The sequence below is a fragment of the Drosophila melanogaster genome, chromosome 3R, assembly GCF_000001215.4.
Source record: "Drosophila melanogaster chromosome 3R".
Lineage (NCBI taxonomy): Eukaryota > Metazoa > Arthropoda > Insecta > Diptera > Drosophilidae > Drosophila > Drosophila melanogaster.
In genome coordinates, this window is record NT_033777.3 from 21,317,841 (window position 1) to 21,331,728 (window position 13,888).

The 13,888-nt window shown below is 42.2% G+C and overlaps 1 protein-coding gene across 4 annotated transcripts in view; it reads right to left on the reverse strand.

Annotated features, from left to right (window-relative positions):
• Positions 1-459: 459 nt before the first annotated feature.
• aus (argus) overlaps positions 460-13,888 on the reverse strand; it is a 31,302-nt gene continuing 17,873 nt past the window's right edge. The window contains exons 5-15 of one of the 4 annotated variants that reach the window (NM_001300514.1): positions 6,264-6,377; positions 6,041-6,178; positions 5,776-5,913; positions 5,599-5,687; positions 4,999-5,126; positions 4,795-4,914; positions 4,581-4,726; positions 4,333-4,507; positions 3,956-4,272; positions 3,382-3,579; positions 460-3,317 (exon numbers count right to left, since the gene is read on the reverse strand). In NM_001300514.1, the coding sequence (NP_001287443.1) occupies positions 3,214-3,317; positions 3,382-3,579; positions 3,956-4,272; positions 4,333-4,507; positions 4,581-4,726; positions 4,795-4,914; positions 4,999-5,126; positions 5,599-5,687; positions 5,776-5,913; positions 6,041-6,178; positions 6,264-6,377 (1,667 nt within the window). In that variant the 3' untranslated portion in view covers positions 460-3,213. 4 annotated transcript variants of the gene reach the window in all.

Sequence of the window (13,888 nt, forward strand, 5' to 3'; positions counted from 1 at the left end):
CGTGTTCATCCTTTTTAATAACTGTATTTGAAATTTAGTATCTTTGTATTAAAAATTGCTATTTAATAACAGTAAAAAAAAAATCTGAAAATGTTGTTATTATTGGTCCATGGTTTCTCCTCACTCTAAGTGACGGGTCGGATGTTCCCAGGCTCATGGCATTGATTTAACTGCTCCTCTGCTGCGGGCTTATATGTCCGGAAAGCCTTTTTGAAAAAAGTCATAGCTCAAGTATTATGACGATTATCGACTATCGAAGTCAGAGGATTGCGCGCGCGAAGGCCTATTGTTATATTGGATAAAGTTTGTGTAATTATACTTATTGGTTTTATATTTTGAGTATTTGGCATACAAATGAAGTCTCTGTTCAAACGCCAAATGCCCTTGACTTACCAAGTTTGCTCGCCTCAAATAAAAATACATTAGATATATATTTTTAATTAGTTTGTATTTGTATTTATATTAGCTTAAAAAACAAATCCAAACAAGGTAAGAACACAGTATTCAAAACATTCAATTATTGACGAAAATTGCATACATATTTCTTCACACACATGAACTAAACCAACGGCATAATTACATTCATTTCCTTTCTGCTTACTGCACCCGTTAAAATAGACAATTAAAATGATTTATAAAATCGCATTGAATATAAAAATCACTTATCTCTAATGCTTAGCGTTCACACTCAAATGGAGCAGCCACGCCCACAAGCTGAAGCGGCCGCCCATCACACATAAGTCGACTGCAGTTGGCCATACACAAAAACTGGATAAAAATTCAAGCGTTGCATTATCTATTTACAAAAATATGTTTGCACGTTTTTGCTTGGTTTGGATTTATGTATGTTTGGTTTTTCGTTTAATTAGATAGCAGTTTTTAGAAACGTTCGAATACATTTGTGGAGACCGTTTGGAACATCAATAACACGCTAAGTAGACAACTTAGGCTGGATCCTGAAGCCGATTCAGAATTTGAAGAGGGGAATGGATGGAGGAGGGGACAGTAAAGTGTCTCAGTTTAACAATTGCAAAATAAACCAGAAAAGCGGCTACCAAATTCAATTTGAGTCCAGGCTGATGGAGGATGGGCTTTAAAACTGTCCCATGACTTGAAGTATTATTCGATATTTCGTTTGACTCATGTGTCTGCGGTTTTCTTCTTTAAAATGCTTTTATTATTATTTAATATGCTCGTATTTACGTTTTAAAAGCTGACAACAAATGGAAATGCCTATTTAAAGAGAGGTACACTCAAAAAAATGTTCAAGCACAGCGTCTGCCACTTCGTTCGATCATCATTGTACATCATTTGTACATCTCATCTCGACTACTGATTTGTCTGGCCACAACGATATGGTGTGCTGCTGCTTCTGCCTTCCTGTTTCCGGTTCCGCTTCGGTATTTCCGTTTCACTATTAGGTGTCGGCCTGATGTTCGATTTTATGATTCATTATCTTCGTATTTCTATATAAGTGTTGCTGAATGTATACATAGTATTTAGAAAGTAACCCATATCCTACTCATCCGTACGCCACTGCGCGTATCGGTGTCCTGCCCGTCAAGTCGTCGGTTCCCTAGCCACAATCCTTTCGTCGTTTAGCTAACTAGGAATTAGTTACATATGTATACACACACCGTACCGAGTACCGGGGTCAATTCGCATTACATTCGCTATTTACATGGAACTCAAAGTTACGCTTCATAAATTTTGACTAGTTGCCTTGAAGGGGTCTCTTCTCTCTGCTTAAGTCCTGGCTACTCCTTAATTGGTTACTCGTTATTAGTTCGCTTAGGTTTTCGTTTTGGAATTTGCGCAAAATGATTGCTTACTACATCGAGAGAAAAATGCTAGTTTTTGAAATCCTTTGGATACACTTGATCATCATTAATTCCTCGTTCAAACCCTAGCAGATGTTGTCTGTTTGTTCTGTTTCTGAACTGCGAGCGCAGTCCGTTGTTGTGCTTCTATCAGAGATTTACACAGTTCTTTATTCTAGACCTATATCACCGCTTAATTGTCTTAAACACTCTAATTATTTTAGCATCCTTCGCTACCGATCTGACACCATCTGTCCTCCATTCGTTTGGTTGAGTGGTGAGTTCATCTTTGTTCTGTTGTGTTGTTTTGTTTGTGTCTTACAAAGTTAGTTGATTGATTATGAAAGTGGTGTGCCTCTACTTATTAAAGTTGCTCGAATCTCTCACTTTCTCTTACATGCCTACGTATGTATGCTTGCCAGTATATATAACTATTACAATGAATCATACAATATATGCGTACTTTGCAAGGTATTAATTATGTATTATGAAACCAATGCGATCCTATGCAAAACGTTATCCATTATATATACTCGTATGTATGTATGTATGCACGATTTTGCGTTTTTGTACATAAAAATATATTGTTTATTTATGCCATATTTATTTATGCTGAGCTGCACGCAGCGTAATAATCATGGAGTGGCCAACCATCGGCCATTTGCTTGTTTGTACATTTTGAAAGCATCGCGAAATCGGACTTTCTCCGAATACATGTCACATTTATATTGTATAGTTTAAAATGTTCTGGCTTCGTCCTGCATCATCTCATATGTACTTTGTTGTAGGAAACATTTTGGAAATTATATATAAAAAATACATGTCGTACAACACACTACAAGATGATTTAAAAAAAAAACATAACGAATAAGCTTTTAGCTTGTGTTCGTATAGTTCTGATGTCTTTTCTCTGGTTGGTTTTATGTTCTAAATGCTTAACGGGTAAGCGTACTATAAATTAATAGCATTTGCAGCATACTTGCGTTAATAGTTGCGCTACTTTTAGTAATAGACGCGTTTTACTAGGCCTAATACAAATAGCGCTGACCTAAGGCTGTATTGCAAACCATTTTCCATATTGTGTGCTCCTGTGTGTCTTAATTATCAAAATCTCGTTTATTTTAAGCACTTAGAACTAAACAAAAGTGTGTATCATTACTAAAGAAAAAAACAATACATTATATACAGCCAAACCAGCGCGAAGTGGTTCGATTTCGCCTTACACATACTACACGAAATATACAATAAGTCTTAGATGTGTCTTGTATACATGTCGATGATCATAATGGGATTTGGTTTCGGGGAATTAGTGATGTATACGTAGCGCTTTGGCTTGTCACGCGTAGGTGGTGCCCACATGTGTCTACTTGTAGTTCCTGCCACTTGTTGTCCCTCAGCTGTGCAGCTGAAGCCATGACGCCATCGCCATCGCCACCAGGAGCAGCCAGTTGACCAGGTGAACTTGTGCGGCACTGGCGCCAGTTTCGCCACATTTACCTGCGTTTTTGGATATTCAGAGAGTTATGTTTCTGCATTTCAGTTAGTTCGCGCAATTACTCACCCAAAACTGATAGGTTGGCCTCCAAATGGTGATCGGGCGGCTTCTGAGTGCCGCGATAGCAGGCATCGCCCACTACCAACTTGGCAGCCGTGCCCTCCGTGGGTCGATATGTCAGACACACTCCGTGCTTGCTGCCCTTGTGGCGCGCTATGATGTAGAAGGTGCTGTTCTCGCTCCAAGATCCGTGGCAGGAGTACTCTGGACATAGGCAAGGGAAGAATGTCATAAATTTCCCTTCATCATTCATATTAAAGCATTACAAAGGTGTAAAATCAATTTTATCTGTAGTAAAAGAACTTCTAAGATAAATTATTACTAATTTCTAAGTGCTCTCAGATCAATGAGTAAAATTGCGAGCTACTCAAACAAAAACTATACAAATGAATCTAATGATTCTTGAGAACACACCGTGAACACAGCATGACCAAAATCGTTTAAAGTTATTCAGAACTAATTGAAAATTGAATATATGTACTAGACTTCAACTGAATCGTAACGATAAGGAATCTATCAAATGCTACATGTCCAAAGTGTCAACATAGATTACTCCCGCAGTAAGGTGACATTCACTCACCCTCTTCACCATCCACGCTGCACAGCGGACTAACGTCTATCAAGTTCTCCGCCGTACAGCCCACCCAGAGCTGCCGCTGGGCATTGTAGTTGGGCACACAGCCGGGAACATCACGTCTATTCCGCGTGGCCACGAAACCCACGCTTGTATCGCTACTGTTGACCTTTTCCAGGACCAACGCCTCCTGCTGCTGCTGCTGATGCTCCTGCGGATCCTTCGGTGCGTTGCGGCGACTGCGAACGGGCAGGCCTCGGGTATTGGCATGCCAGGAGCCGCGCTCCATGCGCTCCGCGTTTCGGAAGCTCAACGAACTGTGTCTGTAACCATGGAAATAGATTGAGAAAAGTCAGAGGTGGCGCCACACACAAAGCACATACCCTTTATGTCCGAAATTTCCCGAGTCAGTGCCCTCGTGGTGGTGATGTCCATGGCCCAGATGCGATTTTCCGTTGTGATTGCGCTTGTGGCGCGTGGCCAGGTATGGCGGTCCGATGGCGCCACGTAGCGAGTATATGCCCTCCATGGGACAAATGGCCAGGTCCGGATTGCTTGCTAAAGAGCGACATAAACAAGCGTTTGAGAGAGGAGACCCAATGGAGGTGGCAGGCGATTCAGTGCAGCTTACCCAGCAAGGTAATGTAGGCCATCTTATTGATGTCAAAGTGATCCGGTGCACAGGCGTCCTCCAGGCGAATGGCAGGCTTACCGGTCTGTATCTCGATGACGAACGTGTCCCGGCGGTAGAACATCATGCACATGAATCCCGATTGGCTGCCGGCGGACAAGGGGAGCGGTTATTGAATTCTCTGGCTGGGTATTTTCAATTTGGGGCCACTTACCACCCGGTGGTGTAGTGCACCACGGCCATCATTTCTGTCGGCGTCTGTTTATTTATTTGCTCGCACAGCGCACGTGTCTCCATATAGCCGTTGGGCTTAATAATGTGCACGGACCCGTCACTGCAAAGTGGAAGTTCGGGTTCGGGTTCAGTTTCGGTTTCGATTTTGGATGACAACTTGGCCGCAGGCCTGATTGCTACTCACTTGGAATGATAATTGTAGACGGCATTGCCCATGAGGGCATGCCAGTGGCGGGGTCCCTTGAACCACGCCGGGAAATCGCAGCGCTCGGCGATGGGCGGTTTTCGCAGCGACATGATACGTGAGCCGACCTGTGGGCGGCAGTTAGTTGGATTAGGAACTGGGCGTGGTCGTTGAACACTCGGAATACGAGTGCCGCTTATGAAGATTTCATTTCAATATTCAAAATTAAGTATCTAGTTCTCAAACTGGCCGTAAGCGAATTAAAAAAAATATATATATTGAACGGCGTTGCTTAATAAACAATCGCTTAAAAGAAAATTAAATTAAAGAACAAAATCTATTTATAAGTTTTGTTAAAAGCCGTTCTGCTTTTTTCACAATACATACAATAGGTTGTGAAGAGTCTACAAAAGTTTCTAACTTTGCAAAATATTATTCATTCCATTAGAATTTCAAAATGTATAGATGCTTTTGAAAGACGAAACTATGCGAACATCTAACTTATTTCTTCGAGTGCAGTTAAGTGAAATGGCAGAGGAACAGGGTGAGGCACTTTCGCAGTGGGAGTGGGGGATCTGGATGGGTGTGGAAAATGCTTACCTCGGCACTGTCTAAGCCATTGCAAGTGGCGTCGCCGGATTGGGCCAGCTTATATTCGGCATCCTTGGAGCTGAGCATACTGGGTCCGCCTGCAAAGGGAACGAGTTGGGTACGGGTATTAGGGCCCGAACAAAAGTTCATCCTGTTTGCCCGGGGGCTGGCTGGGATGCTTCTTACCCATCAGCGAGGAGATTTTCTCGTAGACAAAGCAGCGATAGCGCTCCTCGTTCGAAATGGCATGATGGTGCGAGACGAGACCGACCAAGTAGCGTGAGTTGCCGTCCTTCCAGGTTGCCAGGCAAGTCAGCTCCTCGACTGCAGGAGCACCAGCACCGAAAAGAAAGGAAGCAAGAAGGAAGGAAGGAAGGATGTTCGTCTTGAGCTCAGGCCGCGTACAGAAAGGCGATGAGTCATTGGCGCCTGCGGAGGAGGCAGTACTTACCCGTACTCTCGGTGCCCTGGACATCGGGACAGGCCTGGAAGCTCAACAGGAGGCGGCTCTCCTCCGTGCAGCTCTCAATGTTGGACACCGGCGACTTGCACTCCCCATGCCCGCGATTGTACGTGAAGATGAAGGGTCCTGCAAAAGATATGGATGTAGATCCCCCTTGGCAAAGTCCCTGAAGTGCCCCAAGTTCCTGTCGGGGCTTGGGCAGCCTACTCACCCTTGAGCGGACACTTGACCGGCTCGGCGCTCTCCCGGAAAAGCGAGTAGAGCAGGGCATCGCCCGGAATCTGGTCGCAGAGATTCTGTAAAGTCTCACGGCCCTTGCAAAAGTCTGGGGGACATGATTATTTTAAAAGCACAAATAAAAATTCAATTAATGCAAATCGCAAATTAGATGGTCGTTGAACACAGAACACATAGAAGTAGGAAAAATAGTAGTAGTAGTAGTAGTTATAGAAGTGGTGGTGGTAGTAGTAGCAGTATTAGTAGTAGAAAGCAGTAAGGTTTTTAGTGGGAGCAGAGTAGGTAAGTAGTAAATTGTACTAAGTAATAGCAAAACATTAAAGTAAGGGCATGGTTGAAAGGAAATCAAGTCTACAAAGGGCTAGGAATGTGGCAATTATGTTTTATATATATTTTTATTTTTTGGTTTTGCTTTTTTTTTTCAACTTTTCGTTGAGTGCCGCACTGGAAGCTGCCCTGCTGCTGGGCTATTGGAATGTTGGACTGTTGGGCTGTTGGGATGTTGGGATTTCTCATGCGGGGCCATCGCCAAGCATGCCATTTAAATTGCACAGAAATTTGTTTAATTAAGTGGCCGCTGATGCTGATGGTCCGGGAGAAAATTGCGCAAATAAATGACGAAATGGAGCTTTAAATCAGCAAAAATGTCGCAAGTCGAGCGTTGCTGTGTTGCCTTTGCTGTGCGGAATGGCGAAGGCAAAGGCAACTTGCCACCGCGGTCATGCCCCCAGCGTGGAGCTTCCAGTGCGGCACCGAGTGGAGAAACAACAACAATTTCTGTGGAAATGTGTAAAAAGCAGCGGTAAGTACAATACATAAGTAAGATAAGTATGTAAGTTCCAGAAAAATACAACAAAAATGTATAGGAGACAACAAAGAAAGAAAGAGGCAAACAAACCAAAGGCAGTATAAGGAACAACAAACCAAAGACTTATGACGTTCACAGAAATAACTTAAAGACAAGAGTTTTTCATTTTCAGCGGCGCTTCCTTGGGCTGTGGAACTGCACTGCCCAACTTCTGTATTGTAAACTCAACTGAAAGGCACGACACGTTCATAAAAAATAACCGAAAAGCAAAAACACACACTTGGTTCATCTTGTTCTTCCGGCTCTGAAACCAGAAGCACGGGATCTGGATGGGTTTTGGATTGAGATTGAGATTGGGATTGGAATGGGGTTGGGTTGGGTTGGTTATTGTGGTGGGGGCAGGTGGAACAGAGGCAATTCGGGTCGTAAAATAATGTTAGTGCCTGGTAGGGCCGTATATAAGGTAGTTGTTGCTAGAGCAAGCATAACATTTGAATCAACTAAATAATAATAATATTAACAAACATTTACTCATGATGAATAAATTGGGTAATCGGTGGTTTATGGTTTCTTTATGGCAAACGCGAGAGATATATGTGGCATATATATGTATATGGCATATACATGTTCTTTTGGTAAAGGGTCCTCTCTTTTTCGTTTTCTTTTTACTGGTAAGAGTTGTAGAGTTGTGGGTGTAAAGTTAATTGTAACTAAAATCCGTTTCGTATAAGTATACACCAACAGATACTGATACAGATACAGATACAGATATGGGCATAATATATACATAAACACATTCAGGCATTGTTCTCAACAGTACAAAATGTTTACAGCTATTTGGTTTTTATTCAACTTTTCTTTCAGCAAATTGAATTGTTTCAGTTGGTTTCTTTAGCATTACAACACAGGCTACGGCAAGGAACTCAAAAACAGGCACACGCAGAGTCGCAAAAAGAGTAAAATAATTATGGAAAAAGTACCAATTACTTATGTAATATGTGTGGTGTAAAAAGCCAGGATATGCAGGATACACTCGGGTGTAATCGACTGTATTGGGTAGATGGTTGGACGGGATTTCAGGTTTCCAGGTTTTCAGCTTTTCAGGACCGGCCTTGTGGCGTTTTTGAGTAATGATTGTAATTAAGTAGCAACTACACTTTATGAGTTATACAAGGCACAAAAGAAAGGTGTAGAGTGGGCGTGGCAGTGTGTGAGTGTCGTGTGTCATGTGTGTTTGTGGGTGTGGGTGTGGGTGTCGGATGTTTTTCATATTCACTTTTGAGTGGGAGTACATGTATGTGTGTGTGTGCGTGTAATGGTCAAATACTACGGAGAAGCGTTTGTAGCATATATATGGGAGTATATCATGACAAGGCAAAAAACAACATCACAGACATGGAAAAACGTAAGAAAAAAATATGAAATAAATTATAATACTTTTGCAGTTGGTTTTCGGTATTCTCTTTACGATTTTTTTGTTTTTTGGTAGTTTTTTTTGTTTGTTTTTTTTTTTTTTTGTTTTTGTATTGCGGTCAGACGGACCGTTAAGCGCAGAGTTATATTAGATAGCCGGGCTAAATTGCAGTATACAGCAGAGTATGGTGGCCCAAAAAACAATCTAACGCACACGCACAACACGAACAACAATGATAAACGAGAGACACACACAGCTAGGAGTAGGAACAACAAAGGATTGAACCAACCAACGAACTAACGAACGAACGAACGAACGAACAAACGACACAATTGTAACTTATGAGTAACCGAGAGCAGAAATTGTTGAGTTTCATGTTAAAATTACATTAATTAAATTACACACATGTATGTACAGAGTACAGAGTAGGGGAGTACCGACTGCACTGAACTCAACCGAACAGAACAGAACATAACAGAACGAAGCTGAATGGAAACTAATTAAACAGCAACAAAGCAACTGAGGAAACCAAAAAATCGAAACAACCAAAGCTGGGGAACCGAACTGAAAAGGACACAAACACGGACACACAGAAAGGAAAGAACAACACAGAATGGTGAACCCATAGAGCAAATAGTAGTACGAATAGTAGTAGTAGGGTAAGTAGTAAGGTAAAGTAGTAGTAGGTTGTTAGGTTAGGTAGAATGTAGTAAGAAGAAAGTACAATAAGTAATTGATAAATGAGACAATTATACTAGCGGTCACCGGGCAGCCCATCCCAACATTTCATCATCATATCATCATACAAAGATGTAATCGATATTGTATAATCGTGGCTAGATATGTACATATCATATCATCACTTTGCCGTGCTTCGTTATCTTTCTTCTTCTCAATTTTTCTTTCTCACAGGCATGTGCAAAGGAGCACAAAATTTAGCTGAAATCCTTTCTTGTTGACATCCACGAAATTGAATTAGAAAACAAAGTATGACAGAGAGTAGGTAAAGTAATGAGCGCATGGCTTTCTATACAGATGTGTCTCGAATTCGCTTTCGTAGGCTCTATGGAAACCAGTGAATTTTCCTGTTTTAATCCTTTTTTTTTTTTTTTTTTTTTAAAGCGAAAACAGAACTCAAAAGCGGGAGTTGTGATTGGGGATTGTGGTGGGTAATTCGGGTGCGGTTGGGTGCATTTTGGGGATCGGACAACTGAAGGAAACTTAACAAACCGGTAAATGAAATTTAAAAGGCATTCTTTTCGAAATGGAATGGGCATTTGGGTATTTGGGTTGTACGATTTCCAAGAGCTTGGCAGACTCGATCTGATTAGGTAAAAAAAAAACAAGGCAAGAATTATATCCAAAAAACATTATTAGCCATAATAAGGAGATTTACAAACCGTTCGCTCGGATCACAATCAAATTTGAAGCTTAAGAGAGATAACATTGGTGAACTTAGAGGTATGGAGTTGTATATTACAAGTGTGTTTATGTACATCTCTTCATGCACCGCTACCAATCTTGGAAATCCTACTTTCAACTTCGTCACAAGCCGAAGCTTTAGATTTGGGTTAATCTTCATTTGGTTTACTTTAAAACTCGCTCATGGTTTTACTGTACAAAGTTGATGATGATTTTTGTTAGCAGTGGATTAATATAAACATTAATAATCATAATCATGTACAAATACAAAGAGTTATATATAATATTCAAAAAACAAAATCAAAGCGTCTCAATTGGTGACAACGAACAGTATCTCAAAAGTAACTCAAAATCAAATCAATCAGTAGTAAATATGTATGTAAGTATGTATGTACCAACAAACAAACACAATTAAATATCTGTACAAGAGAATATATGGAATTTGGACCTTTATTTACAGCGTTGTGTGTAATTGTAATTGTTATTGTCATTTGTTCATATTCACATTTCTACAACTGTCGTTTACGTTGAGGCCATCGCCTCTGATTCGGATTCAGATTCTGCTTCTAAATCAGATTATCATTCCAAATCAAATTCCGCCTCTGCTGATGATGATTGTTTTATGTGTGGCTATGCGAATTTATTGCTTGCAGTTCTGTCGAATTTGGCTTTAATGCACGAGGCTAGTTTATGGTATGCAGCCCTCCTCTACACTCCCCAATTTCCCAAAAATATCCGTTTGGCAAGGGGCCACGGAGGCAAGACACGCAAAGATAAGTGAGCCGGGCATAAAAATAATAAATAAGTATCAACAAAATACAGAACACAAAACACAGAGCCTAACCGTAACCGTAACAAAACAGTCATACAAATTAAGACGAATGGGGTTTATGGCACGAATTTTATGCGCATACAATACTAGGTACAAATAGACGTGTATCCAACAAATTGACAATGGAACCGAACCGAGGCGGATGGCAAATAACCGGGCCAAAACGCCACCGACCAGGATGGCTTGGATGGACTGGATGGGCTGGATGGTACGGAGACCACGAGGAGCCCGAACGAGGAGCGACAACAAATTAATAGAACAATCGGGCACACCGACGACAACGGAACGGGCAAAAAATGAATGAGCACATAAAATATTGCATAAATAAATGAAATGAATTGAAATGAAAATGGCAATGTGAGAATATACGTTGTATGTGTGGGTCATGGTGGCGGCGGTGTGTGTGTGTGTGCGTGTGTGTCCATGCCGGAAACACACAACAACAACAATTGGCAACACGGTGTGTGTGTTTGGCCAGAAGCGTTGAGAGATTTTCTTTTTACCCCACACTTCACCACGCCCCTCCCTCCGCGTTTTTGTTGCGGGCCAGGACCCGGGGAAAACACTCGAAATTGGTTGACACCCCGGGCGCCTGACGCCACTGAATCGCCCCGGAATCGGAATCCGGAATCCTGCTCCGTTCCCGGGTGTCCCTAGGTAAATAAGTTTTTATGCTCGGTATTCGGTATTCGCGCTCTATATGTACATATGTACGTATATATATATATATGTATATGCATGTATGTGTGTACACGCGGCGAAAACTGTACCAACTCACGCAGGCCCCGGAAAAAAAGGCGGAACACGAAGGAAAAGTGGGCACATGAAAATGCCAAAAACTATATAAAATAAAATAAAATAAAACTCGGTGTCAGACTAGGATCGGGGTTGAGTTGGGTTTCCTGCGCCTCCCGGCCCCACTAACAAATTACCCAGTCAACGTCCAGGTGAAAACTCCCACCCACACACACCCACACGCACACCCACTTGCACCCACTTCCACCCCCAAATGGAATGGCAATGCCCTGTTACGTGTGCGTGTTGTTATTGTTGATGGTTTTCCCTCCCAAACATTCTTTTTTTTTGCTTTTCCGAAGCGGGCACAAAAGGCATGGTGAACATTTTTACCGACATTTGATTAAATTTAAATATTCTTGCACCGAAATTGGCGAAAGCATGTCCTGTTATGTTGTAACACCAAATAACATAATACAAATTATGAGAGCCCGAGGAATGCGAGCGGGGCGGCGCTGAACGCACAAAAAGATAAACTCATAATAAAATGGCCAAAAGAAACTGGCGGAAACTGCGGCGAAAGGAGATGATTGTTGAATATTTTGGCGGAAAAATGTGAAAAACGAGAACTCAAGTAGAGGGCGTCCGCCTCCTCCACCTCCTCCACCTCTTCCTCCTACTCCTGAAAGCGCCGAGTGCTTGGATGCCGTAGTTTTGCTTAATTATTTTAATTATTTTCATATACCGCCTACGCTTCTGCGCTGCAATTAAAACGCTGCGGCCTGGCCTTCATTGAGTGCCCATCACCCCGGCCAAGGCTTCATTTTTTATGTCCGGGCTTTTTCCGCTTTTTGCTTGCTGGCGGAGTGCAGGTGGAATCGCAAAAGGAGGCATTCAGGTGGGTGGGGCTGGTGGGGAAATTGGTATGCAAATGCTGCCTGGCAGCCCGTCACCGGCTACACAAAATGTCTGACTAAAAGCGCTCGCAAAAAAGCGGTAAACATAATTAAGGGGGGCAGTGAAGATTGGGAAAGATTGGGGCGGCGGCTGATGGCTAAGAGTTTCACCCGGAGCCGGGGGTCGAGTGGGCTAGTGATACTCGTACTATCGTGTGTAGTTTGTACTCGAAAATGCAATTTAAATGGCAGTTAGCAAACGCCCCGAAGTATGCAATTGCTTTTGATGGCTCGCATTGGATTATCATTGATGCCAATGAATCGAAGGATTCAGGAGTCGGGCAACAGACTCGTTCATTTGATTGGCAGCTCGCTTACACGCACTTTGCCCGCTTGGGCACACCCATGGTCGAAATAATAGGACTTGACACGAAGTTGTTTTTATTTATCTACGATTATTCTTTCATTAAGTTATGAGTGCATTGATATTGCAATTGATATTCAAATAAATGAATTTGATCCTTATAGCTTTAGATTCAACTTGACTTGAGTGAACCTATTATTTCGACCGAGAGTGTAGATTGCCAGTTTGTGAATGTGTGGAAAACCTTCCATATCCTTTGATGCCCGACACGAGTGAAAACGACACTACATTAGCCTTATAGCAATTAACAAGGCTTTCCCTGCTAATCCCGTATGTACAAGTTTTCAGTAATTGAAACTGTCGACTGTCTAAGCCCAATTACAGTCTGCCAAGCCAGATGCAGATACATTGTTTCCCTGTGTGTTTTTGCTGTGGGCCATAAAAATGACTGAAACTGTCGTAATTGAAAGCAACTTTATTAAGCCGTTGCTGGAAATCTCAATTTAAAGGCCTTAATATGGGCGAAATGCATAGGAATGGGTCCTTGCAGCGTTTTCAGCTTTCAGTTTTCAGTTTGCCGAAGGGCTTGCTCTTTTATCCAAAGCTGAAATTTAATCTCGTGTTTGTGTGCGCGCTTGTGTGACAATCTAAACAAATAATGATTTAATAAAGAACAGCACACATGCACACGCAATTCCATTGTACTATTGATACCATTGTTTTACGGTCTGCTAATCAAAACCAACTTGACCCCGCCCCCTCAATCGGAATCAAAATCGTGGCGTATGGGTGGTGGAGGGGCGTTCGGTCGGACAGGGGGGATCCCCTGAATTATAAATGAGACCTAAAACTCTCGTTTAATATTTAAACAAAATCAAATCAAGGAAAAAAGGAAGGCAGGCAGCCAAGACTGCCAGTCAGGCAGTCAAACAGTCAAACAGCCAGACAGTCGGACTACTGGAGTTCCAGCTCAGAAATATCAAGTGGAAAATATCAAAATAGAGGAGGGCGGAGGGTTTGATGAGCGGCTGGGTGGCGATGGGCGTGGCGCGTAGGTGGGCGTTTTTCAAATGCGAAGCCAACTGTCTGACTGTGCTCTGCTCTGGGCCAAGAGCTCGCCACTTAAAC